At 45.1% G+C, this 22,557-nt stretch overlaps 4 protein-coding genes across 13 annotated transcripts; 2 read left to right on the top strand and 2 right to left on the bottom strand.

Annotated features, from left to right (window-relative positions):
• The first annotated feature begins 1,533 nt into the window (after positions 1 to 1,533).
• On the top strand, positions 1,534 to 7,449 carry prmt8b (protein arginine methyltransferase 8b). Of its 2 annotated transcripts, none has more exons than XM_061762382.1 (10): positions 1,534 to 1,888; positions 2,385 to 2,621; positions 3,693 to 3,848; positions 3,961 to 4,024; positions 4,154 to 4,317; positions 4,388 to 4,475; positions 4,561 to 4,676; positions 5,832 to 5,982; positions 6,641 to 6,762; positions 7,087 to 7,449. In XM_061762382.1, exons 1-10 carry the CDS (start codon positions 1,820 to 1,822, stop codon positions 7,168 to 7,170), a joined length of 1,251 nt encoding a protein of 416 aa, XP_061618366.1. In that variant the 5' UTR covers positions 1,534 to 1,819; the 3' UTR covers positions 7,171 to 7,449. The 2 variants fall into 2 exon arrangements, with proteins under 2 accessions (XP_061618366.1, XP_061618367.1); XM_061762383.1 differs by having other exon boundaries at positions 1,535 to 1,888; positions 4,154 to 4,296.
• Positions 7,450 to 7,468: 19 nt separating this feature from the next.
• Positions 7,469 to 14,312, bottom strand: cracr2ab (calcium release activated channel regulator 2Ab). 9 transcript variants are annotated; one of them, XM_061762367.1, is made up of 17 exons: positions 14,201 to 14,312; positions 13,661 to 13,918; positions 13,483 to 13,594; positions 12,809 to 12,998; positions 12,580 to 12,726; positions 11,988 to 12,078; positions 11,832 to 11,927; positions 11,573 to 11,760; positions 11,334 to 11,405; positions 11,215 to 11,263; positions 11,040 to 11,125; positions 10,378 to 10,915; positions 10,165 to 10,300; positions 9,332 to 9,413; positions 8,860 to 9,143; positions 8,477 to 8,553; positions 7,469 to 7,750 (listed from the first exon to the last, which is right to left on the bottom strand). In XM_061762367.1, the coding sequence occupies exons 2-17, from the start codon at positions 13,817 to 13,819 to the stop codon at positions 7,484 to 7,486; spliced, it is 2,574 nt and encodes an 857-aa protein (XP_061618351.1). In that variant the 5' UTR covers positions 13,820 to 13,918; positions 14,201 to 14,312; the 3' UTR covers positions 7,469 to 7,483. The 9 variants fall into 9 exon arrangements, with proteins under 9 accessions (XP_061618351.1, XP_061618357.1, XP_061618358.1 ...); XM_061762373.1 differs by having other exon boundaries at positions 8,860 to 8,961; positions 9,029 to 9,143; positions 13,661 to 14,281; XM_061762374.1 differs by having other exon boundaries at positions 8,860 to 8,961; positions 9,029 to 9,143; positions 11,040 to 11,122; positions 13,661 to 14,281.
• Positions 14,313 to 14,423: 111 nt separating this feature from the next.
• ccdc59 (coiled-coil domain containing 59) lies at positions 14,424 to 16,669 on the bottom strand. Its single transcript, XM_061762385.1, has 5 exons — positions 16,550 to 16,669; positions 15,583 to 15,745; positions 14,991 to 15,321; positions 14,815 to 14,923; positions 14,424 to 14,739 (listed from the first exon to the last, which is right to left on the bottom strand). Exons 2-5 carry the CDS (start codon positions 15,725 to 15,727, stop codon positions 14,560 to 14,562), a joined length of 765 nt encoding a protein of 254 aa, XP_061618369.1. The 5' UTR covers positions 15,728 to 15,745; positions 16,550 to 16,669; the 3' UTR covers positions 14,424 to 14,559.
• On the top strand, positions 16,198 to 20,972 carry mettl25 (methyltransferase like 25). The gene is made up of 12 exons (XM_061762381.1): positions 16,198 to 16,428; positions 16,568 to 16,741; positions 16,805 to 16,912; positions 16,981 to 17,462; positions 17,534 to 17,681; positions 17,876 to 17,970; positions 18,050 to 18,079; positions 18,329 to 18,402; positions 18,885 to 18,978; positions 19,102 to 19,176; positions 19,381 to 19,452; positions 20,514 to 20,972. The coding sequence occupies exons 1-12, from the start codon at positions 16,203 to 16,205 to the stop codon at positions 20,598 to 20,600; spliced, it is 1,665 nt and encodes a 554-aa protein (XP_061618365.1). The 5' UTR covers positions 16,198 to 16,202; the 3' UTR covers positions 20,601 to 20,972.
• Positions 20,973 to 22,557: the final 1,585 nt, after the last annotated feature.

Below are 22,557 nucleotides of genomic sequence, written 5' to 3'. Positions count from 1 at the left end.
CTGACAGCCGCTGAACGCCTCGCATTATGAACTTGTGGGAAGGGTCAACATGGGGTGAGAGAAAGAAACAAAGCTGCTTGACAGACTGAATTCCACTGAACAACACAGCCTCGGTTACAAGGAAACCGCAGATGGAGCCTTTTGCATTTCCCCACCAAGAGGGCCGCGATACAAGAGCGATAAAAGGGAAGAAAAGACTTCAAGCTTGAGCATTGCACAGCAGTGGTTTTCCCTACACTGGTTATGTTCCTCAAACTTGCATACTTGGTGGTGGGGAGGGTGGGGGGTGGGGAGATGCCAGCTCATTTATTTGCTCATTCTGCTGTCATGCCTTGAGGCCTACTGGTATGAGAAAAATAAAATAAAATAGAAAGACACACACACACACACACAAATGTCATTCAAATTCACAATACGGCAGCCAAGTTTTGACATCTGCCTGCGAGACATCTGGGTGGGCGAAAAGTGGGAGAAAATGAAAGTAATGAATGACTAGCAAACGATGAAAGGATGAAAAATACTCAGGGACATTGATGGTGAAATATTGCTCTGTTTTGCACAGCTTCCCTTCTGACAGTCATTAGGCTCAGCATGCGCGGCCAAAGGAATCAATACAGCACATTTGCAGCAAACCTTATTCATATAATTGAATTTAACATTGGCCTTTTATTTCTCACGACCGAGGAAGAATAATGAAGAAGTCGTACACGTACTGGCACAATCTAATGATACGCACCTACATGCTGTTTTTAAGTAAGCAGTAAGGTGCACTTTATTTCTTGCTGTGTGAGTGGAGGGCACTTCTGGATGTAAGGTGTAATAAAATATCAGACATATGACATATGTATCCATATTAATAAACGGCAATGCATTGGCCATGTTTCTTACAATACCTCACTGCAACCGCAATTCAGCACGTCTCCGGGGTGTGCTTTGTTTTGTTGCATGGTGATCATTTAATAGCATTTTGTAAATTTTGATTTAAAAAAAATATATATATTTTAAAAAATGCATTTAAATATCATTTGAAATGTGAATTTAATTGGCATTTAAATCCGAGAAACAAATAATTTGTCTAGATTTCTAATTTAATAAAAAAAAAAAAGTTACATTCAAATAAAAAGGACAACGACAAAATAATGGCATTCATTTTAATAGGATTTTGTACATTAAAATAAAAAAAATAATTGTATTTAAATATGTTTAATTCTAATTTAAATAAAAAAATAATGACATTTATTGAGGAGGATTTTGGACATTGTCTAAATTCAATTGCATTTTCTAACATTGTAAAAATAATTTACATTTAAATATACAAACAATTAACTAGGAATAAATAATGGCATTAATTGAGTGGGATTTGTTTTCGCACGTTTCAATATTATTAATCTAAATTTAATGTCTTTGGGATTGCAGGTGTACCTAATAAATTGGCCGCTAGGTGTTCATTTTTCCCGCAGACTTGAACGCCCCCTCAGCAAGTGAGAGAGAGAGAGAGAGAGAGAGAGAGAAAGAGAGAGAGAGAGAATTTGTGCGTGCAAAACTTCGTTGGAGCCTCGACCGTCACGCACGCGAATGCACGCGTGGACTCTAAGATGCACGCGTGCACAAGGTGGAGGGGATCGAACCCGGAACCTCCTGCAGGCGTGCACGCGCACTGAGTGAGAAGACGTATTAATGCACCTGCCGTGCAACTTTTTTTTTTTGCCTTTTCCTTTCTGTATGATTATTAAAAGGAGGCGCGTGACATTTCCACGCATATCCAACCGAGTCGGTGGTGGGGTCGATCAAATCTCGTGCGCAAGTCTCGCCGGCTCTCATGGGACTCGCTCACTCGTCGCGTTGTTTGCTGCTACGGCGGAAGATGGCGGAGGCGGACGGCTGCGAGGTGAGTACAGGACCTCGGCTCGGCTTGGGGGTCCTGCACGAGATCCACGCGTGATCTCACGCCCACGATAGTTTATGCCGCGATAGTCACCGTTGCATAAAGGGTAGGACTTCAGGTACAAATGTCACGTCCTCGCGGAAAAGAAAGCTGCGAGTTCGCTGTCCCTGGTGCTGACATCACGTTGTCCATTTTATTAGGCACCGCGTCTCATGCAATCATATTGCAACATCGAAGGTGCTCCTGTTCCCAACAAGGCGCTGGGCTCGTCAGGACGAGCGGGCGTCCTAATATTTCGCTGCTCCCATTCATTTGAACGGGAGCGGACTAAATATTAGGAACACCTCTGCGAGAAACTCACACAATGCTTCCAAATTCAAGGGATATATTTTAAATTTGGTTATTTATGTGTATTTTATATTTTGCAAATATCTATTTTAGCATTTGACGTTTTTAAATTTGGAATTGTAATTTTTGTTTTGTTTTTTGTATTTCCCAGCGACACCATGCCGTCACCTCCCACTTCTCCCAGTCCACCCAGCCATCCCGTGTGGCCAAACCAGTGCCTGTCGCCCCCCAGCACCAGCACGTGCCCCGCGCCTCCCGCACGCCTCGCGTCGCCGCCTTCCAGGCCGCCGGTCCCGCTCGAGGCGAGGGCGCCAAATTCCTCAGCCCAGAGGAGATGACGTCGCAGGACTACTACTTTGACTCCTACGCCCACTTTGGCATCCATGAGGTATAACGTTGACATTTCCGCATTATGGTCATATGTTTTACTTTGTGTGAGCACTAATACATTCAGCAGGATTTAAAAAAATCGATATTTTACATTTCAAGAGCGAGATATTCACCAGGGGCGCGTATCTTCAAGGCGGGGGCAGGCAATGAAAGAGTCAAAGGGAGTTGTTGGCTTCAAAGGGAGTGGTTGGCTGTTTAATGTGAAAACAGTTTGTAGGTGGAGAGTAAAATGACATGACTGGTTCTCATCTCCTTATCTTGTTATTTAACACATCTCCACAATAGCTGATATAATTTCAGTTTAATTAAGTGAAGTACTCCTGCTATTTTTTTTTTATTTTAAATGTTTTTACCAAAACAGTTAAATGATTGATTTAGTAAAGACAAAAAAATCCTTTTATTTTCCGATTTAAAAAAAGACTTTGACCATGAAAATTGTTATTAACGTTTTAAATAAAATTACGAAAAATATTTATATACCTCTAAAATGTTAAAATATTTTGTGTAAAACAACGACAACATATAATTGTGATTCAATTTTAATAAAAAAAAAAAAAAAACTACGAAGACTATTACTTTGACTCTTCTGCCCACTAAGTGACCACATCTGCTCACATACAGTCATATGCATCCTGCATATGAATCCACATTTCTCATGTTGGAGTGCTCGGGTCCAATTCCAGCCAAGGGAGGGTTGTCTCGCTTCTTGAACATACGACAATAAGTTTGGCAAAAGAGATGACTTTTGCATTAGCGACCGTCATCAGCGTGCTGGCGAAAAGAACCTCTTTTACGGTCTCTTCAAAAGCTATTTAAGGGATGACTTTGCCTGCTGAAAGGTGGCGGAGTGGAAACAAATTGGGGACATTTTTCACCCGAGAGATTCTAAATTTAGTCGAGCTTTCGCTCTCGCACAAAGCGCGCGGCAGAAAATGGGATATCGGGCGACTCCCGCAGGAGTTGCGATACGCTCTTGTCTATTTCAAGACACCGGCGCCGAGACCGTTGGCCCATATTCTCCGTTCGTCTTCTTCTTTGTGGGTATGAACCGATTCCACTCCCCCGCCAGGAGATGCTGAAGGACGAGGTGCGCACGCTCACGTACCGTAACGCCATGTACCACAACAAGCACGTGTTCAAGGACAAGGTGGTGCTGGACGTCGGGAGCGGGACGGGCATCCTGTCCATGTTCGCAGCGAACGCCGGCGCCAAACACGTCTACGGGGTGAGGAAAAAAAAAAAAAGCCCACGCAGTTATACGAGTACGCCGACTCGATCGATTCGTCGGCGGCGTCGACCGAGACGTCGCGTACGAACTGCGCTTTTGCTGCCCGCAGATTGAACGTTCCAGCATATCGGAATATTCCGAGAAGATCATCAAGTCCAATCACCTGCACAATGGTAAGCACAAAGCACTGAAATGAGCATATTCACATCATGACTGTCAAACGCCAAGCCATATGTTTGAGTCATCCTTGCACCGAGGAGGGTAAAAAAAAAAAGATTCTCTGTGTGTGTGTTCGCTTGCAGTCATCACCATCTTCCAGGGCAAGGCGGAGGAGGTGGAGCTTCCCGTGGACGAGGTGGACATCATCATCTCCGAGTGGATGGGCTACTGCCTCTTCTACGAGTCCATGCTCAACACCGTCATCTTCGCCAGGGACAAGTGGCTGGTACGGTACGCTGGAGGAGAAGTGGGTGGTGCTTGGTGGTGACCTACGACCTTTGAGGGCGTGTGGGTGCTGACGCTTTTCCTGCGCTCAGAAACCGGGAGGCCTGATGTTCCCTGACCGAGCGTCCCTCTATGTGGTGGCCATAGAAGACAGGCAGTACAAGGACTTCAAGATCCACTGTGAGTCCATTTGTGTAGCTTTTTAACACGCAATAGTAACTTACTATATGTGTGGCTGCGTGTGTGTGTGTGTGTGTGTGTGTAGGGTGGGAGAACGTGTACGGCTTCGACATGAGCTGCATTCGCAACGTGGCCATCAAGGAGCCTCTGGTGGACGTGGTGGACCCCAAGCAGGTGGTCACCAACGCCTTTCTGCTAAAGGTCAGCTGCACATTTTGGCTACGATTTTTGGGGGGCTGGAAGGGGTCAAATGTGTTGAAATGTTCGAAACGATTTAAAGTCTTCATATTTATCAATAATGTAACTACAGCAACGTCATTATGTAGGAACATTGCAAAGTCAGCAGGTTTTGGTTTGAGGAAGATTTTTTTGTGTGTGTGAAATCGAATTTTTAAATGTATTGTAATGCAAAAAATGTTTTTGCTCAAAAACGATTTTTTTGTAAATGTAAATATTTTTCATTTTAAAACAATAATGCATTTAGTAGGATTTGGTGCAAAAAAGAGAATGATTTGATATAAATACACATTGAAATATATTTACAACTAAAAGTTTTGAACAATCTAAATACATTCAAACTAAATTGGATTTTAAATATTTTTCATTTAGTTTTGAGTAAATACACGTTTACATTACATATTTTTAATTTAAGAATTCTAGACAAAACTTTTAAATGTAATTGTTTTATGTAAAAAAAGAAATACATTGAAAAAGTATTTCGATACTAAAATAGTTCATGTAAATTACGACAATAATTGATGGTGAATTAATGGATTTTTTTAAATTCAAAGTTAAAACAAATGATTCACTCACTTATTGTTTTATAATTCGGACAAAATGTGGTTGTGATATTTCATCATGTAATTTGCTTTCACCACTTTTGTGGAATACACGTGCTCACGCGAACACATCGTCAGCCTCACTGGCCACAACATTGGATCACCTCTGAGAGTTGGGTTACAAAAAAACCATTTTTGTTGCTCAATGGCCAATTTGTCAATATTTCTCGAAACGGCAACAACCAGAAGTGAGCGTTATTGTGTACATATTTCACAGCCATAGTGACGGCGGTCTCCGCATGACGTGAATCATGTGGCATATCCACCGACAACAAACACACAACAACACACCCACCCACACGAACAGCATGTGTAGTGTGAGCTCTCGCTCGTTTTGGAGTGATTCAACCTGTGGGCGCGCAGACACACACATACACAGTGAACGTTAATCATGGCAGATAAACATATATGTGTGTGTGTGCGTGTGTGGGAGTGTGAACTTGACATGCTGCAAAGAAATGCGAGAAACGCGTACTTGTTTTTGTTGCTCCTCCGCCACCTACACACGCGCGCACAGGAAGTGGACATCTACACGGTGAAGCCGGACGACCTGACCTTCACGTCGGCGTTCTGCCTGCAGGTCCGGCGCAACGACTACGTGCACGCGCTGGTCACCTACTTCAGCGTCGAGTTCAGCAAGTGTCACAAGAAGACGGGCTTCTCCACCGGTGAGGCCCGCCGGACACACAATGGATTTGAAGATTTACAACTTCAAATATTGCATTCTAATAGTATGTTTTATATGAATAAAAATACAGTACAATAAAATAAATACAATTTTATTTATTGAATATATACACTTTTTTTTTTAAAACTCACCCACTGTGTGTTTTTTTTTTTTTTTAATTATGGAAATAATTTTAAATAAACTTTCTTTTTTTTTTACCATAGCGTCATAATTAATAAATATATTTTAGCTGAGGTGAGAAGCCAGAGCAGCAACCTGGGAAAATTCAAGAAAAAAAATAATAAATCTTCCTAAGCAAAATGGGTCCATTCTTCCGCCCTTTGTGAATGCGTCACACAATACCTAATCTCATTAGCAGGTGTACCTAATGTTATGTATATATTTACGTAACTAATATTGTGGACTCGTCATCGTGCCGTTTTTTTTTTTTGCCAACATGGCATGCGGGAAGCCCACGGTATTATGTAAACTTAAGTCGCATAACGCCGCGTAGAGGATCTTCTGTGTTTGGTTTGCGCCGTCGGCGGGGCCCGAGGCCGAGGACGACGGCGGCGGCATCTGGAGCGATGCCGTCTTGACTGCCTGTCTGGAGCCATTGCTTTCACCCGCGTCAACTTCCCGTTTGGCTCCTCCCGCAGCGCCGGACGCGGCGAGCACGCACTGGAAGCAGACCGTCTTCTATTTGGAGGACTACCTGACCGTGAAGAAAGGCGAGGAGATATTCGGCAGCATCGCCGTCAGGCCCAACGACAAGAACGAGGTAAGAAAAACAAATGCACCTTCGTTCAAACCTCCCGTTACATTCGTTTCTCAGGAGCAGCAATCGTGTCCCTGGGTCAATCTGACCCATTATCCAAAGAGATGAAGTGAAAAAACATTTCAATCATTATATGTATGGTTGATTACACTTGTTAAGCCACGACATGTACTACGTGTTAAAACTGGGCATTTTGACCCACAAACGTGACAAAAAGGGATAAAATTAACATGTTTAGGTGTGCCAAAGAAACAAATGTAACAGGAGAGTTAATAAAAAAATCCAAAAAATCTGCTTCCCGATTGATTTCCTGTTCTTTAACTGCAGCGTGATCTGGAGTTCGCGCTGGAGCTGGACTTCAAAGGCCAGCTATGCGACGCCGCCGTCTCCCACGACTATAAGATGCGCTAGGCGCCCGAAAACGACCGCCCGGCGCACCTCACGCGACGCCATCCCAGCCAGCCTCAGTGATGTCATCAGTATCAGCAATAACACCAAAATGACGGACATGTCGAAGAATGTACCAACCTCAACGCGCTCTCCTGTTATGCGGCGGGTCAGATTGTCCCGTTTTTACTGTACTGTTTAGCACGAGAGAGCTTTTGCTGAGTTAAGAGCGCCGTGAAACCGAACACTAATGTAAACATAGAAGAGAGCCGACGAATTAAAGCTGAAACGACGTCAACTTTTCCCCATTTTCATGTCAAAGTGAGTTGCAAATATTTTATTCATTCTTAGAGGTGATGACGTTACAAATAGCGCAGATAAAGCTAATGCTACGAGGAGCGTGATTTCCCCAACGATGATACGTTCCTAATTCATATCTAGTAATGGTAATAACAGAACAATATGAAGAGCCTTGCTTAACGCATTGTCCAAAAGAAGACCTCCGCCGAGGCGCGTTCACTTGCAGCAGGCTTTCTTCTTCAAGGGCTGAGCGCTGAGGATGACTGTGGTGTCTCTCACTCGGTCTTCTTGCTCCATCAACACCCTGAGGAAGCGCATACAGTGGATAGAAAAAGTCTACACACCCCTGTTGAAGTGCCAGGTTTTTGTGAAAGGTAAATGATTTCAACCCTTTCAGCCATTGAAGTGGGCTTTTCCTGACTTTTTGTTGTTGTTGTTTTCTGGCAGAAGCCTGCAGGTTTTGTGGACTCGTCATACTGACTGATATTTCAAACTGTTCATAATTCCCTCCACCTTGTCTTAGGCCCCAGTTCCAGTTGATGAAAAACCGCCCCGAGACATAATGCTGTCACCACTTGCTCTTTTGGTGATGAGCACCATTGTGTTTGAACAAAACATACCTTTTGGAATTGTCGCCAAAAAGTTCAACCTGTTTCATCGGACCATAACACATTTTCCAATTACCAAGAGTTCAAAATAGCATTCGGCGTTAGTACTAAACCATCAGGCTTCTGCGGTAGCGAGAGAGAGAAAAAGAAAAACAGTATCAGCAAAAGCCTACTAGAACAGCTGGAATGTAGTTGAGGTTAGTCAGTGGCATTTCAAATAGTGGCAGCTGTGTGCTGATCTTAAATGGGATTGGTTAGTAATAGGGTGTGCACACTTCTAGGTGACATTTCTTTGGAACTGATTCACTTTGGTCTCATTTTCTTATTTCCTGGCATGTGAACAGGGGGTGTGTAGACTTTTAACATCCCGTGCATTGAGGGTGTTGCTATGTGCTGCGCTCATACAAGTGATGTTATCCTACCGGGCCAGGTGGGTGAGGGACTCGGTCACGTTCTTGCCTGTGTAGGCGCTGACCTCGTAGAACATCGCCTTGCTTTCCTGCGCAGGAAACGCAAGACATGAAAACTTTTTGTTTTTTTGGGGGGGGGGGGGGGGGGTGATGACTATTTCTCGTCATTCGTCATTTCTTTTCGTGTAAGATGGTGGTTGTCATGAATAACTGGCGAGAGGAGCCTAATTATATGACATTATGTTCGCGTATTTGCATGACCCAGCATGCAGCGGATTTATATTTCATTTTTTGAACTATTATTACAAGGGCTTGTATTTCTTGTATGCAATTTGCCCGTTTTCATGAATAACTGGGAAGGAAGGATCGCTGTGGAATCGGTGAGTTCTCCATACTTGAGCCAATTGTTCTGCCTCTTTGAAGGACACCTCTCTCTCTGCATCCATGTCCATTTTGTTGCCCAGCACGAGGATTTGGACGCCTTCTCCTGCAGCGTCCTGACAAAATAAGAGGGCGGATGTGTCTGAAAGGACTTGAAGTTAAGAGGAGGGGAGTTCCTGTCACCTTGACGTTGGCGAGCCAGGGTCGCACGGCCTTGAAGCTCTCCTCCAGCGTGACGTCGTACATCACCACCACGCCGTCGGCCTTGCGAAAGAACTGCTTGGTGATGCTGCGATACCTGTGCCAACAACACCGTGAACTTCCTTAACCCTCGACTAATAGGACGCGGGGCCGCTGCCGGAGCGCTGTCGATTCCGAAGAGCCATCTCGTTGATTTAGCTCCAGATATACGCTGAGCTCGCAAATTCAAGAGGACGCGACGGGGAGATTAAACGGGCGCGGAAAAAATAAATGATGGCTGCTCACCTCTCTTGGCCCGCCGTGTCCCAAAGCTGCATCGCGATCTGCATATTGTTCAAGGTTAACGTCTTCACGCTGAAGTCGATCCCTGATGAACAGTCAAGTGTGACGTATTAGTCACTGAGAAAATGCAAATGTAAAAACATTTCATCCAAAATAGATTCATATAGATATTTCATTTGAACAATTATTTATTAAGAAATTTATGAACATGTCAAAAAATATATCCATTTCATTTTCTCTAATATTCATGGGGAAGTCAAGGAAAAAGAAAAAAATATGTATTTTATTGAATTCTTATTATTTATTATTTATTCACGAGTCACGAGAAATTTAGGACAATACAAACAAGAAAGTATTTTATTTTATTTTTTTTCAATTAACTGAATGATAAATTGTGAAAATAATAAATTTAATTTAATTTAATGTAAAAAATGTTTTAGTCAACATTTAATTGAATAAGAAATGGAGGGAAATCTACAAATTATATAGCATTTTATTTGTATTTATTTTTGCATTATTCATTGAGAAATGGAGGACAATTTCACTTTTTTGATGCACTTTTTTTTTTTCCATTCAGATTTTTCCTTTTTTAAGTTAAAATGGAATTTTCTAGAGGAAATGCTTCGATTTAACCTATTTTATTTATATGTGGAATTACCACACTACACGCTGAGGAGCGCGCGCGCGCACACGCCGCAGTTTTGGAAAAACTGAAAAAGGAGAAGAAGGATTGGGAGAGATGAAAGCGAGAAAGTAATCTCCTTTGACATAATCTTCAGTGACTTTACAAGCCTTTTCATGTGATTTACCTTAGTAAAAAAAAAAAAGTTACTGACCCACAGTCGCCGTGATGGATGGATGGAAATGTCCCTCGCAAAAGGAGCGTAGAAGCGACGTCTTGCCCACACTGGAGTTGCCCACCAAGACCACCTTAAAGAGACGACGGGGGCCTAACACGGGCGCTTCTGCCACCTTCAATGAGAGAAAATGAATCAATATAGAAATGTAAGGGGACAAAGTTGGTTTCCAAAAGCCATGATGTCACATACGTGTTGGGTCTCCTTCCCGACAGGCTGCCCCCGCGGCGACGTGGGGGTCGTCTTCGCCCGGGAAAACTGTCCCGGTTTCCTGGGGACCACGCTGCATTCCAAATCGCTATGCGCCTCCTTCCCGTCTTCCTCCTCGCTGAGCTGGTGCAGGAGGAGCTGCGGCCCCCCTTGGAGGAGGTGAGGCAGGTGGTCCTCTTCGATGGAGATGACCCGGCGGAGGGGCCACCCGTCCCGGGGCGAGTCCGGCACCTCGTCCTCGACGTCGGGCTCGGTCTCCGGCCTCTTGGCCCGCTCTCTCCCGGTCCTCCTGAAACTGGAGGACCTGGCCATGGCCTTCTTGCCCTTGGCCCTGACGTTGTGCGTTTTGGGAGCGGCGGGAACGCCGTAGCCGTTGGCCAATCCGCCGCTCTTCCTCACGGAATTGACGGCGACGGCGTCGTCCTCACTACAGGAGGAGGAAGCAACAAACACGATTTGAAGGTGCTCTATAGGCAAAGCCTCCAGAGACTGGTAGGAGCCATCCTGCACCACAGGAGATCTTTGGAAACGGGAGAAACAGAGGATGTCCTCAAATGTTAAATGAGTGGATTATGGAATGAAAAAATGGCAGATATCCTCTGTTTTTCCTCTTTTATGGCACATAGTAATGATGGAGGAGTCACCTTTTGGCAGGCTGGCTGCTGTCGTCAAACATGCTGGCCAGGCCTGCTCGCTGCTTCTGCTTCTTCCTCAGAGAAGTTCTTGGCTGCTTTGTTTTGGAAGAAGAAGAAGAAGAAGAAAACAACGTGTTAGAAACACGTTTGTTTATTTGTTTGCAAATAACACAAAAAGACTTACCACACCAGAGCAGATGTCACGCTCGTCCTTTAGGTGTTTGTTCATCTCTCTGGGGGGGGGGACGACATGCAGATGCATTGGAAATTTGAATAGAAATGAAAAGTGTTGTTTCGATGTACCGGAGGAGATCGAGCTGCTTCATGAGGCTTTGCTTCTCTCTTTGCAGTCCTTCAGTCACTCTGTACATTTCCCTGGAGGAACAAAAGAATGATTATTGACATGAACCTGACATCGTTATTAAGGAGGAAAGTACATGTGAGGGCATGTAAACCATACTTTGGAACTCAAACCCTAGCTTTAGCTGAAAACGTATTTGAGACAAATTGTCAAACATGGCGTGCGCGTTTCGGGCACCCACATCTCCTTCTCCTGGTGCAGGCGCGCAGCCTGCTCCTGCAGCACGGCCAGCTGGTCATGGGCCACCAGCAGCTCCTGGCTGGTGCTCTCCAGCGCCCGCGCCAGCTCGTCGTTGGTCACCTTGAGCTTGACGTTCTCCACGTGGCTCTCTTGCTTCTCGCTGCTCAGCTCGCAGCACTCCAGCTCCAACTACAGACACGCCAAGAACGTTTTTCAAAATAAGAAGCCACGTGACAATGATCTTGAATGAACCGAATCACCCTCTTCTGCTTCTGGAAGAGCAGCTCCAGCTCCCTCTCCTTGGACGACAGCTGCTCTTCCAAGTCCTGGCTTTTCGACTGGAGATGTTCCGAGTCCTGCGGGGCCCGGGGTCAAAGTTGACGAGAGAGCGCGTGGAGGAGATTAACGTGAGGTACCTTGAGCAGCAGCCGGTCCTTCTCCGTCTTGATCTGCGCCTCCATCTCCTCGTACAGGTGGCGGATCTCGTCGTGGTGCGTCGCCGCCTTCCTGCGGGGGAGAACGCCCATTGAGAATGAAAACATTCCAGAATGGCCAGGGGCGGAACACCATTGTTGTGCGGTGCCAACTTTTGCACACACCAGTATTCTTTTGAAAAGCCTTGAGTGCTACTTGCATTCATTCCCCTCCGACAATTAGGAGCTAAAAAGCTAATTCGCAGGCGCACTGTACCATGCGGTGCCATGGGAACGTGACCCCAATTATGTTGTCCATGACAAGCGTGCTTCTGTGTTGAACACAACATGGACTAAATCATCTCTCAGGCTGCTGTGTGCGTTTTCACACATTAGCGCTCATTTGACATGGATAAAGTCTTATTAGTAGATTGCTCCATGTGGAATTACAGTTAAACGTGCTTTTATGTCACACAGTGTTTGATAGGGAAGGGGATCACGGTTGTACATACTGTATGATAAGTACAGTAACCCTAAGTTCAAACCCTATCCCTGTCTTGAAACCCTACCAATTTCGGCTTGAATGATTTCTGACCTCTGGAGGGCGCTCTCCATGTCCCTCTTCTCCTGGCGGGCCTCCTTGATCTGATGCGTGACCCTGGCCAGGAACTCCTCAAAGTCGGACAGAAGGTGAGGCTCATCTCGCCTGAGCTGCGCCCACAGGCTGCGCACCTCGTCCGGGCTGGAGGGAGAAGCAAGCGTGAGCGGGGTCGTTCGTCTTCAGTTCCAAAGTCGGCTCATCGGCTTTCGAAAATGCCGCTCACTCCTCGAAAACATTACTGGCTCCCAGGCTGTCGAGCAGCATACAGAAGTGTCCCTCTTCCTCGTCCTCTCCCCCGGACAGCTTGGCTTCCCATTGGCTCTGGTAGAAGGCCTCCTTGGTCCTGAAGCCCCGAGCCTGCGACTGGGCCGGCTCGTCGGTCACAGAGATTCGCCGGCCGTGAAGGAACTGACCTGATACCGGGCCGGTCGGAGTCATACACGCGTTTAGTTCCAAATGCATGGGCAAAATTAAATAAAAACAAACACACTTTTTATTTTTTGCCAAATTCAGTTCAAATTTGCTATTTTGCTTGAGATTTGGGATCTACAAAAGATTATTTATAACAATTGTGTATATACTATACTGTGTATATATTTTTTAATATTTGATGTCAACTATCTGAATATTAAAAACATTGACTATTTTATTAGTGAAACAAAACAAAACAAAAAAACACTTTAACTTAACATAGTATAATTGTGTGGAATTGGTGACTAAAAAATTTGATATTTAATACCGTGATGCTAACATTGATTGTTTTTGTAATGAGGCTGTATCTTATCATAAAAAAATAAATAAAGAAATAAAAATCCAGATTTACAAATCAAAACGTCCACACAGGAAGTAGCAAAAAACAGTTCTACTCTATGGTAAGCATTCTTGTTGGAGACGTACTGAATCCAGAAGAGAAGGCCTCAAGCGTGAGGTAACCGGCACGCTCCGTGTCCAGAGAGTCGAAGACGTCCTCCAGCTCCTCTGCCGACAGCGGCAGCTCCCTGTGGAGCCTCTGACATCACCACACGACAACTTCAGACGCCTTCAAACACGTCCAACTTTCCCCGCCGACTCTCACCCTCATGTCGGTGCGCGTGATGAAGCCCCGGCCTTCCACGTCGCACGTCTGGAAGAACTCCTTGGTCTTGTCCAGCAGGGCGATGCGACCCCAGCCCGAGCTGCGACCGCCGGCCCGTCCGCGACCGCCGGCCCGTCTGCTCTCCTCCTTGCGCTCCATGTTGTTTTGCCCCGGTCGCCTTCAGCGGCCAAAACCTCGAAGGGGCATTTAGGTCAGCGGGGATTCAAGATGAAAGGGTGGCGTTAAGCGCTCTGAGCCCTTTGGGTTGTCATGGCGACAGAGCAAAAGAAAAAACAGCAATAAAAGAGGCCAAGTTCAAATACACCCGTCGGCAACACCACCAGCGAGCTTTGTCCCAGTGCTTAATACCTATACTGCCTGCAAAACTACTACTCATATTTTCACACACTACGTAACTGCTTGAAACCCTTTTTTTTTTTTTTTTTTTTTGAAATGAAAGAAGACACCATAACATTCCCCTTCTTCAGCTTTTAAACACTGCAAACTATGGATGATACAAATAACACGACAACTTCTTACCGTGACTAAAGCAGCAATAAAGAGAACAACAAAATCGCAACAGAAAGGCTCGCCGCCGAAAGTTACTCAGTCATCCCGCGACCATGTGATGTCAGGCGGAAGCAGACCCGGGGCGCCGCGCGGAGAGGGAGCGTAATCTTGTGTGCGACGTGCTCTTGTTGCCATGACAACAATCTCAAATTAAATGAATTACTGATTAACAACAAGAAGGGCTTGAAAAGGCTTAAAATAGGCAGCATTTTCACATTTATTAACTAAAAAAAAAAGCATTAAATAATACATGAAACTATTGTCCACTTATCGTACAATGCCATCTTGTGGTAGAAAGATTCACTTTCTGGAGCAAAATCTGAGTATGTTCAGTTTTTGGGAGTTGTTTCCGAGTTTTTCTGGATCTTCTGAAGCAAGTAGTCCATTTGAAGATTGAGGTTGGGCTGCCCCTTCTTTGTCTTTTTGCACAGCATCTGAAACGTCTCCCTCTTCTTCTCTTTGTACTTTCGGATGGCCTCCTCTCGCTGCTGCTTGCGCTTCAGGAACTCCTGGAAAGCGTGAATCGGGGATCAGAATTTGAAGAATAAACATTTATGCTCCAACAATGTAAAGATGATGATGACCTCTTTCTTTTTCCTCCGGTTTGCTTGGACTCTCTCGTACTCCTCCTTTGACCGCTGGAAGGACGACGACTTCTCCAGTTTTTTCTTCATGCGGTTACTTAGTGGAAGACTAGAAGGGAATGTTGGAGAGAAATGTATTTACAATAGCAATTGACGTGTGGCGATGTAGCCCATACCTTTCTGCTACTGATGCTGACTCCTCAATATCTTCCGCTTCAGGCGCGCCACTACCTTCTGGATCGGAGCTCGCGTTCTCCTCCATCGCCCTGTCTTCCTCCCGGTCTTGTCCTTTCATTCTCAGTTTAGCTCGGTTCACTCTGTTTGTCCACGACTCATTCTTGAGCTTCTCCGCCTCCGCCACGTACAAATGTTTGAGGTGCTCCGGGTACGTCTCGCGGTACACCGATGACGAGGACGTCTGCATGTTTTGTTTCTTCTTTTCCTTTCGCACAAGCTTGTTGTACTCATGCTTGACTTTCTCCTTACGTTTAAAAGCAAAACCTTGACCTGGAACATGGAGATAAAAGCATCGTTAGTGTCACATAATGGTGTACACATTGTTATTGACATTTCTGTCATCATTTCAAGCTACTAATGGATGAGATTTTTCATTTTCCCTACTATAATTGTCTGGAAGGTTAATTTGGTAAATAATACCGTGTAGTAAATTACAAAATAAGAGATTCAAATGGAATATAACAAAGGGAGTCAACTGCAAAACATGCAACACACAAAATATTACAAGCAAAATGCAAAGCCGAAACTTGCCTTCTTTAACACTTCCTTGGAAAAACGTGTTTTCCGGAACCCATTTCTTCTTTTTGACACCGGCATTTTGTTTCTGTAGCTTCCTCCAGTTTCCCTGTTTCTGTGGAACGTTACTTTTCTTCGATTTGTGATCTGTCGGGGCCATTTGGACTTAATTCCGTGTCTGGGATGGTGAGATGTTTACATGTGTTCCGACTGCGTGTATTTTACCAACAGTCGCGGGGTGATTACGTAATACGGTAAGACATAACTAATAACGTTCAGACCACTCGATCTTTCATTTTTATCCATTCTATAATTTGAAACAATAAACATAACTACACTACATTGACAACAGAAAGTGATATTATAATTTATCTATGGCTAAAGCGTACACGTTAACACTCTAAGCACAACGTTTTCCCACGAGAGGAACGTCGATGATCTTTTATTAACTACTAATGCCTAGAGTATTTCGGAAGTAGTCGACTAACATGACTTGCCACAGAGCGCCTCAATTTCATCGTTTTTCACAATCGAAAGGAATCATTTAATCTCTCGTTGGCCCGGTGACGTATTCCAACGAAGGTTAAGGAAAGGTAGCATAAAGGTTCGGAGATTTGACTTTCCGAAGAGGCACCATGATTCCCTCCTCGGTGGGCCTCGCGGAGCTTCGGCAACGCATCGATGAACTCACGCGTTTTCTCGCTGCCACTCTGAGCATCGCAAACGCGCACACGGTGGAGTTTTACACGCACGACGTGTGGAGTCGTTTCGTGGCCGTGTCGCCCGAGGAGGTGCTGGCTGCAATCGGCGCGAGCGGCCACCAGGGGGCGCCACAGCTCAAAAAACAAAGTGGATCCATAGGTGGAGATTTGATTTTGCTTCTGGAAATATTTACATTGAGATTTTATATTATTTACGATGGGGAAAAAATGAACTTAAAATTCTGCGCAAATAATTATATGTCATTGGAGCTTTTTCTTACCCTTTTGTCCATAAACAGAGCAACGCAGGACCACATTTGGGTTTTGCCAAGACACAAACCGGCTGCTTGATGCGCACGAACTGTTGCGTGCAGCCAAGGCCCACTCGCTTCCCGGGCTGGGGGTCTGCATAAGCCGGGATGAGCTTCTGGAGGCCCTCAGACGAAAGCCATCGGAATTAGGTGCTGAGACGGGTATGAAGGTGATGTTTATTTGGATACTATTAATTGAATGCTCACCACGTTACCCTCTTTTAGGCATTGAATTGGAGCCGGATGAGTTCATGAACACGAAGAAGTCGCATGAGGTGCAGTCCATGGCGGAGGTGGTGGACTGTTTGGCCAAGAGCTGTGGAGTCAAACAGGAAAGTTTTGTTTTTGAACCCTCTAATGGTTTATATCGCGTCTGATAAGCGTCGTTTGGTTCCGGCAGGTGATAGACGTGGGTTCGGGGAAGGGCTACCTGAGCTCCTTCCTGTCCCTGCAGCACGGCCTCCGCGTCTTCGGCATCGACTCGTCCAGCACCAACACCCACGGGGCGCAGGAGAGGAACCGCAAAGTGAAGAAGTTCTCCAAGGTGTACCAGAAACACAGGAAGGCTGCAAAAGGAGAGGCAGAGCACCAGGTGGTCACAGAAATAAAAGGTGAAGAAGATGAGTCCCAGAAGGATACGCTGCAGACACCAGACTCGAACCCCATAGAGGAGTTCTTCTTAAGTGCCATGTCGTTGGAGGTGATACAGTCTGGGAGAACTTCCCCCAGCTCACTGACTGATGAGGAGAGGCAGAGGAGGAAGAGGGAGAACCTCGAGAGGAAAGCCCTGAGCAGAAACGGCGCAACCAGTGCCGTCTTTTCACCGCTCACGTCTTACGTTACCGCCGAAACGGAGCTGAGGGAGCTCATCGATGAGCTGGAGGTGAGCTAATCCCACCTATGGATTTTCTATCATCGCTAAACTTGGGTTAAAACCTTTCCTCCCGACGGCAGGATGCGGTCCTGGTGGGCCTGCACACGTGCGGCGACCTGGCGCCCAGCACGCTCAGAATGTTTGCGGCAAAAGCGGAGCTGCTCGCCGTCTGCAGCGTGGGATGCTGCTACAACAAGCTGTCGGAGGAGTTTGAGCCCGACGCACAGGGTAGGAACGCAATCTATTGACAGAAAAGACTAAAAGTCCGACATGAATTGACAGGCAACATTAAAGCAGTGGACAAAGTCTCTTTTTCCACTTCCATTAATGAGCTAGGCAGTAACTCCTGGTTCTTGACTTGAGGCCGAATGAATCAGAGTGTTTTACGATCCCCTGATCAAAAAACTCTACCGGCCCTCCAGATTGTTCGCGCGGTGCGTTCGGGTTCCCTCTGAGTCAGCACCTCCGCCGCCACTCGTGGTTCTGCGGCAGAAACGCCAGGATGTCAGCGTGCTTGGTGAGTTCCACGAGTCACGTACGTGACAGCGTGGGGCCCGTGTTTCACCGTGTGCTTCCTTCCTTTCCGACAACAACAGGCGCTGGAAAGAGTTGCGGTGGGCCACGGGGTGAGTACGCCAGTGTTTGTTTGTCAATAGTCAAACAAAAATCAATCACATCACGGACTCCATTGTTTCTAGAGTGTTTGTTTGGGGGAAGTGGCGATCGCGGCTCCGGGCCGAAGCCGATACTTGACGCCGGGTGCCATGAATATGGAATGTTTATAAATATTACCGCAATCACACCGTGGAGGGAAGCTGAATGCAAAACCGCTCATCTGCCGGCGTCATCTGCTTTTTGTTTTTGTTTCACACAAGATTCAGATGGATTCGCTGTTCTATCGGGCGGTCCTGCATGTTATTCTCCGGGACCACTACGGCGCCTATAAAAGGTAACGGGAAGTAGATTTACTTTTGGCACCGTTGGGTTCAAGTGTGAGCCGTTGAAGTTTACTGTCAAACTAACCATAAAAAAAAAAAGAGAACTACACAGCGCGTATTTATAACAACCATATACTGTAACTTTGCTAGCTTAATGAGTTCAGACAATGGGAAATGCAATAGACGAGCTAGCGAAGAGCATTTGTGTTCTCTTTAAGCAACAGGTATTTGAACAAACATGGAGCAACGCATAGACGGAAAATATAACAATGCTTATAAATAATAATAAAACAACAGGCAGATATTCTTTATCCTTTGCGAACAACGAGGCACTATTGTAAATTATCGTTTTGAAAATAATGCAACAGTTTTCTTTTTTTTTTCCTCATGACATAAACTAATGGATCAATTATCGAACTTGCTTGCTGTAAATACAGTAGCTGACTCATTGGTTAATTATTCCAGTAACCATTAAGCTCATTTTCCCTATCAGTGAAAAGCGAGTGGGGAACGTCTACTCCAAGGCGAAATCCTTCGTGGATTACGTTCGACGGGCTCTTTGCAAACTGGATCTGGATGATTCACAGGTCAGAACCACAATATTTCCCATTTACATTTTGATTCATAAAAGGTTCCATTTGTTATGTGGTGGCCTTGGTAACCACACCCCAACTGGTGAGACAGTCTTTGATGATACATTTCCTTTCCAGCTTTCCGATGGGGACATTCAGCGGTACCACGACGCCCATGTGTCGCGCCAGCCCGAGATCCGCGCTTTTAATCTGGTGAGCAATTTACACAGCCGCCCGCGTCGACTTCGTGCAAAAAAAAAAAAAAAACAACATTTTCATCCCTTCTCGTAAAAACCCAATAAATTGCCCGCCGTTAAATGAGCTCATTGCGGTCGGCTGGGGCATGAGGCAGAAATGATGGCTTTTGGGGGCTACTGTAGCGTGTAAATTCAAAACCTGACTCTCGTTCATGTGTAGTTGAAGGTGACCCTGGCTCCTTGCATTGAAGGCCTCATTCTCCTGGACCGCCTCTGCTACCTGAAAGAGCAGGTAATTAGAATCTCACAGTGAAGTGTGGTTGGTGAAATCAATAGCAGTTTGAAGCCTCAAAGGGGGAGTGATGGTGGTGTTTGATCCATGTGGTGATAAGTCCTACCATTAAAACTTGTGATATCATCACAGAACATGCATGGTACAAGTCCTGCGAGAATTCGCCGGAAATGGCTGCTATCAAATCAAAATGGCCAACTTCCTGTTCAATTTTGGGCACGCGGGTCCTAGAGGCTTTTTCATGTTGTGTCATTCGATGAAACAGGTGGATTATTATTATTTATTTTAAGAACTTTCCACAGGCACTACTGATTGGTTCAGGAGCCCTAAAATAAAATTTGGATGCCCCCCAAAAGGTGACTAATCAAAAGCAGAGATTCAAAGAGAGCTTAATAAAACATCAAACAACTGAGATTTCCTGTTAGATTTCCTGATTTCCTGTCCCTGCTCGATACAGTACAGCATATGGACAAAACTATTGAGACACACCTCTTCACTCATTCACTGCCAGCCGTTATAGAGCATTTCGACAGATTTTTCAAGACGCACACAAAATGTTGAGTTCTGTGACGATATAAGCACCAAACCGACCAAAAGAAAGAGTTGACGCTCTTCTTTCACCAGAAGAAAAAAAGTTTCTAGCTCTTCGTGCTCTTGAGTCGTCAGCGGTAGAACATGGGTTGGTTTCACCAGAAAACACCAACACAACCTTTTGTGAAAAGAAGCGAGTCAAGCAAAATAGTGACTTTGACGCTAATATTATTATTATTATTTTGGGATTTTGTGACACCTCAAACTTTCAAACAACAATACTGAGAAAGAGCTTTCGATGGCAAATTAAGAATTTCTTTACAGATAGACAATTATGAAACGCACCATGAGCGACGCCAACTCACTGCATGGCTGAAGTTGAACGTCAGCGGCTTTTCTACATGCTGTTTGTCATTCGCTCCTTGAATTGAAATAGCTGAAAAAGTAATTGACGAACATATTCGTCAGTGGCAGTAAACGGTTGGATTCCAGTCGACGAATATAAATCTTAATTCTTCCATTTTCTGCAGGACAAGGGATCTTTTGCCACTTTGGTGCAACTCTTTGACCCGCTTCTGTCGCCGAGATGTTACGCCGTCGTCGCACTGAAGAACTGATATACTTTTGGAATAAAGTGAGATTTTTTATTTTTTTTTTACGACTAAGAGCGTCACTCCAGAGGTCATGCAACACGTGCTGGAAAACACCTGGAAAAAGCACCAGTCCAGTTTGATTGAGCTATGTCAGGTTTTTTTTTCTTTTTCTTTTCATCTTGACGTTGGAGCGTGTCTCGAAAACGCTCGTTTTTCAGAGGCGCTCGGGCAGCTGGGCCCTTTGGGGGTGTTTTTGGCAAAACCTGGATCGCCACGCAGGTCTGGAAAGACCATCGCGAAGCTCCCCGGTGTCGGAGGAAGAGGCCTTGACCTCTCTTTAATCTGTACAGCTGTTTTGCTCGCTCCCTCAATAAATCTTACATGCTTGGAAATGAATATTGTAGCAGCGCAGACGCATGAATTATGAATGGAATCAGAAGTCGTGTGGAGCTGCAGCGTTCGGGGCGACCACGAACGTCTCGCTGCGCTGTCGTGGGATTGCCGCTTCGCACTATTCCAAGTGAATTTTCACACTTGTAGGCGGGAAACTTTGTCAGAAACGTTTGGAAATGACAGCCAATAAATATGATTGAATTCATTCAAAACAAAAAGGCTTGTTGTCGTGCACATCAGGGTGGTTTTACGTCACAGTTAATATTATTACCATCAGTGGAGAGCGAGGCTCGGCCCTGCAGCTGTGATTATCCGTTTCCTGCGTGATGTTTATCTGCAGGGGTGAAGAAGCAGTGGTTCCGGAGTAAATAGCACGGGGGGAAATTACTCACTATGTTTGGTCTACAGTGCGGAGGAAATCTCGCCTGAGTGGCGGCAGCGTATCAATGGAAATATCTACGGAAATGCTCTCCGTGGCAAAGGTTTGATCACTTTTTCCCACGTATCGCTTCAATTAGATATGGGAAACGGGAATTTTGACGGATTATTGAATTGAAGTGAATGTTTTATTTCGATGTGCCATTTAAAAATAAAAAAGAGAGCAACAAAAAAAAGACAGCATTTTTATCTGTATTGTCCGTCACAGTGCTTTTTGTTTGACTCATTTTTAAAATATATTTTCTTATACACATATTTTATGTAAATTTATTTATCGAGCACCAAGAATGCTTACTTATCTGAAAAATGAAAGGCTCACCACTTAAGAGAAAAAAAAATAAATACAAAACTTGTTTTATTGGTGACCTTTATGTCAAAACAGCCTGTAATTTATAATAATAATAAATGTGTTTTCAGTGTCATTTGAACAAATGCCACAATATTCTTCCTGGATTTATATTTCCGTAAAAAATCTGAGAATATTCCCCTGTGAGCACAGCGACGAAACAACCCCGCGCAATACGTTCAGCTTGTTTATAAGTGTGCGCCAGTGTCGTTCTTTACTCTTCCTAATCCTTAATCTCTTTTGCGGGCTGTGAAACGCCGTAGCCCACTCTTTCGCCGTCCCTGCGGGTTCAAATGGGGGAGCACTTTTCATCTTGGCTCTGTGGCGGAGGATAGGGAGGCGTTCCAAACGAAGCATCAGCGACCAAAACATGGTCTTCCTAATTAGTTGCTCCCAAGCCAGACTTCCAAAGATGTCACTAACCTCCGTATACGATGTTTTGCATCCTTCGCCATCTGTGTTGCTCTCCCTGCTGGGCTCTTCTTCCAAACCCCCGACGGTGGGACAAGCTTTGTTCCATCTGGTGGTCAGCGGCTCCAACCTGGCGTCCGTACGCACCCTCGACAAATATAAGACAAGATGCATTGGTGGCTAGTTGCATTCACTCGGTGTCTGTTTTGATCATTTATGTAAGGATGATGAATCAACACAAGGATGACCTGCTTTGGTAGGCTGCTGAGGTGTATGCGGACCCCTCGAACGATAGGGGGGGGGGGGGTGTCTCTGTCAGGTGTTTCTAATATTTTGACCCTCTCGTGGAGCAAAATCAGGTCGCCAACCGCGATGATAAGCATACTGTTAAAT

The sequence above is a fragment of the Phyllopteryx taeniolatus genome, chromosome 22 (assembly GCF_024500385.1).
Source record: "Phyllopteryx taeniolatus isolate TA_2022b chromosome 22, UOR_Ptae_1.2, whole genome shotgun sequence".
Classification (NCBI taxonomy): domain Eukaryota; kingdom Metazoa; phylum Chordata; class Actinopteri; order Syngnathiformes; family Syngnathidae; genus Phyllopteryx; species Phyllopteryx taeniolatus.
This window is presented reverse-complemented; position numbering and strand designations above follow the sequence as displayed.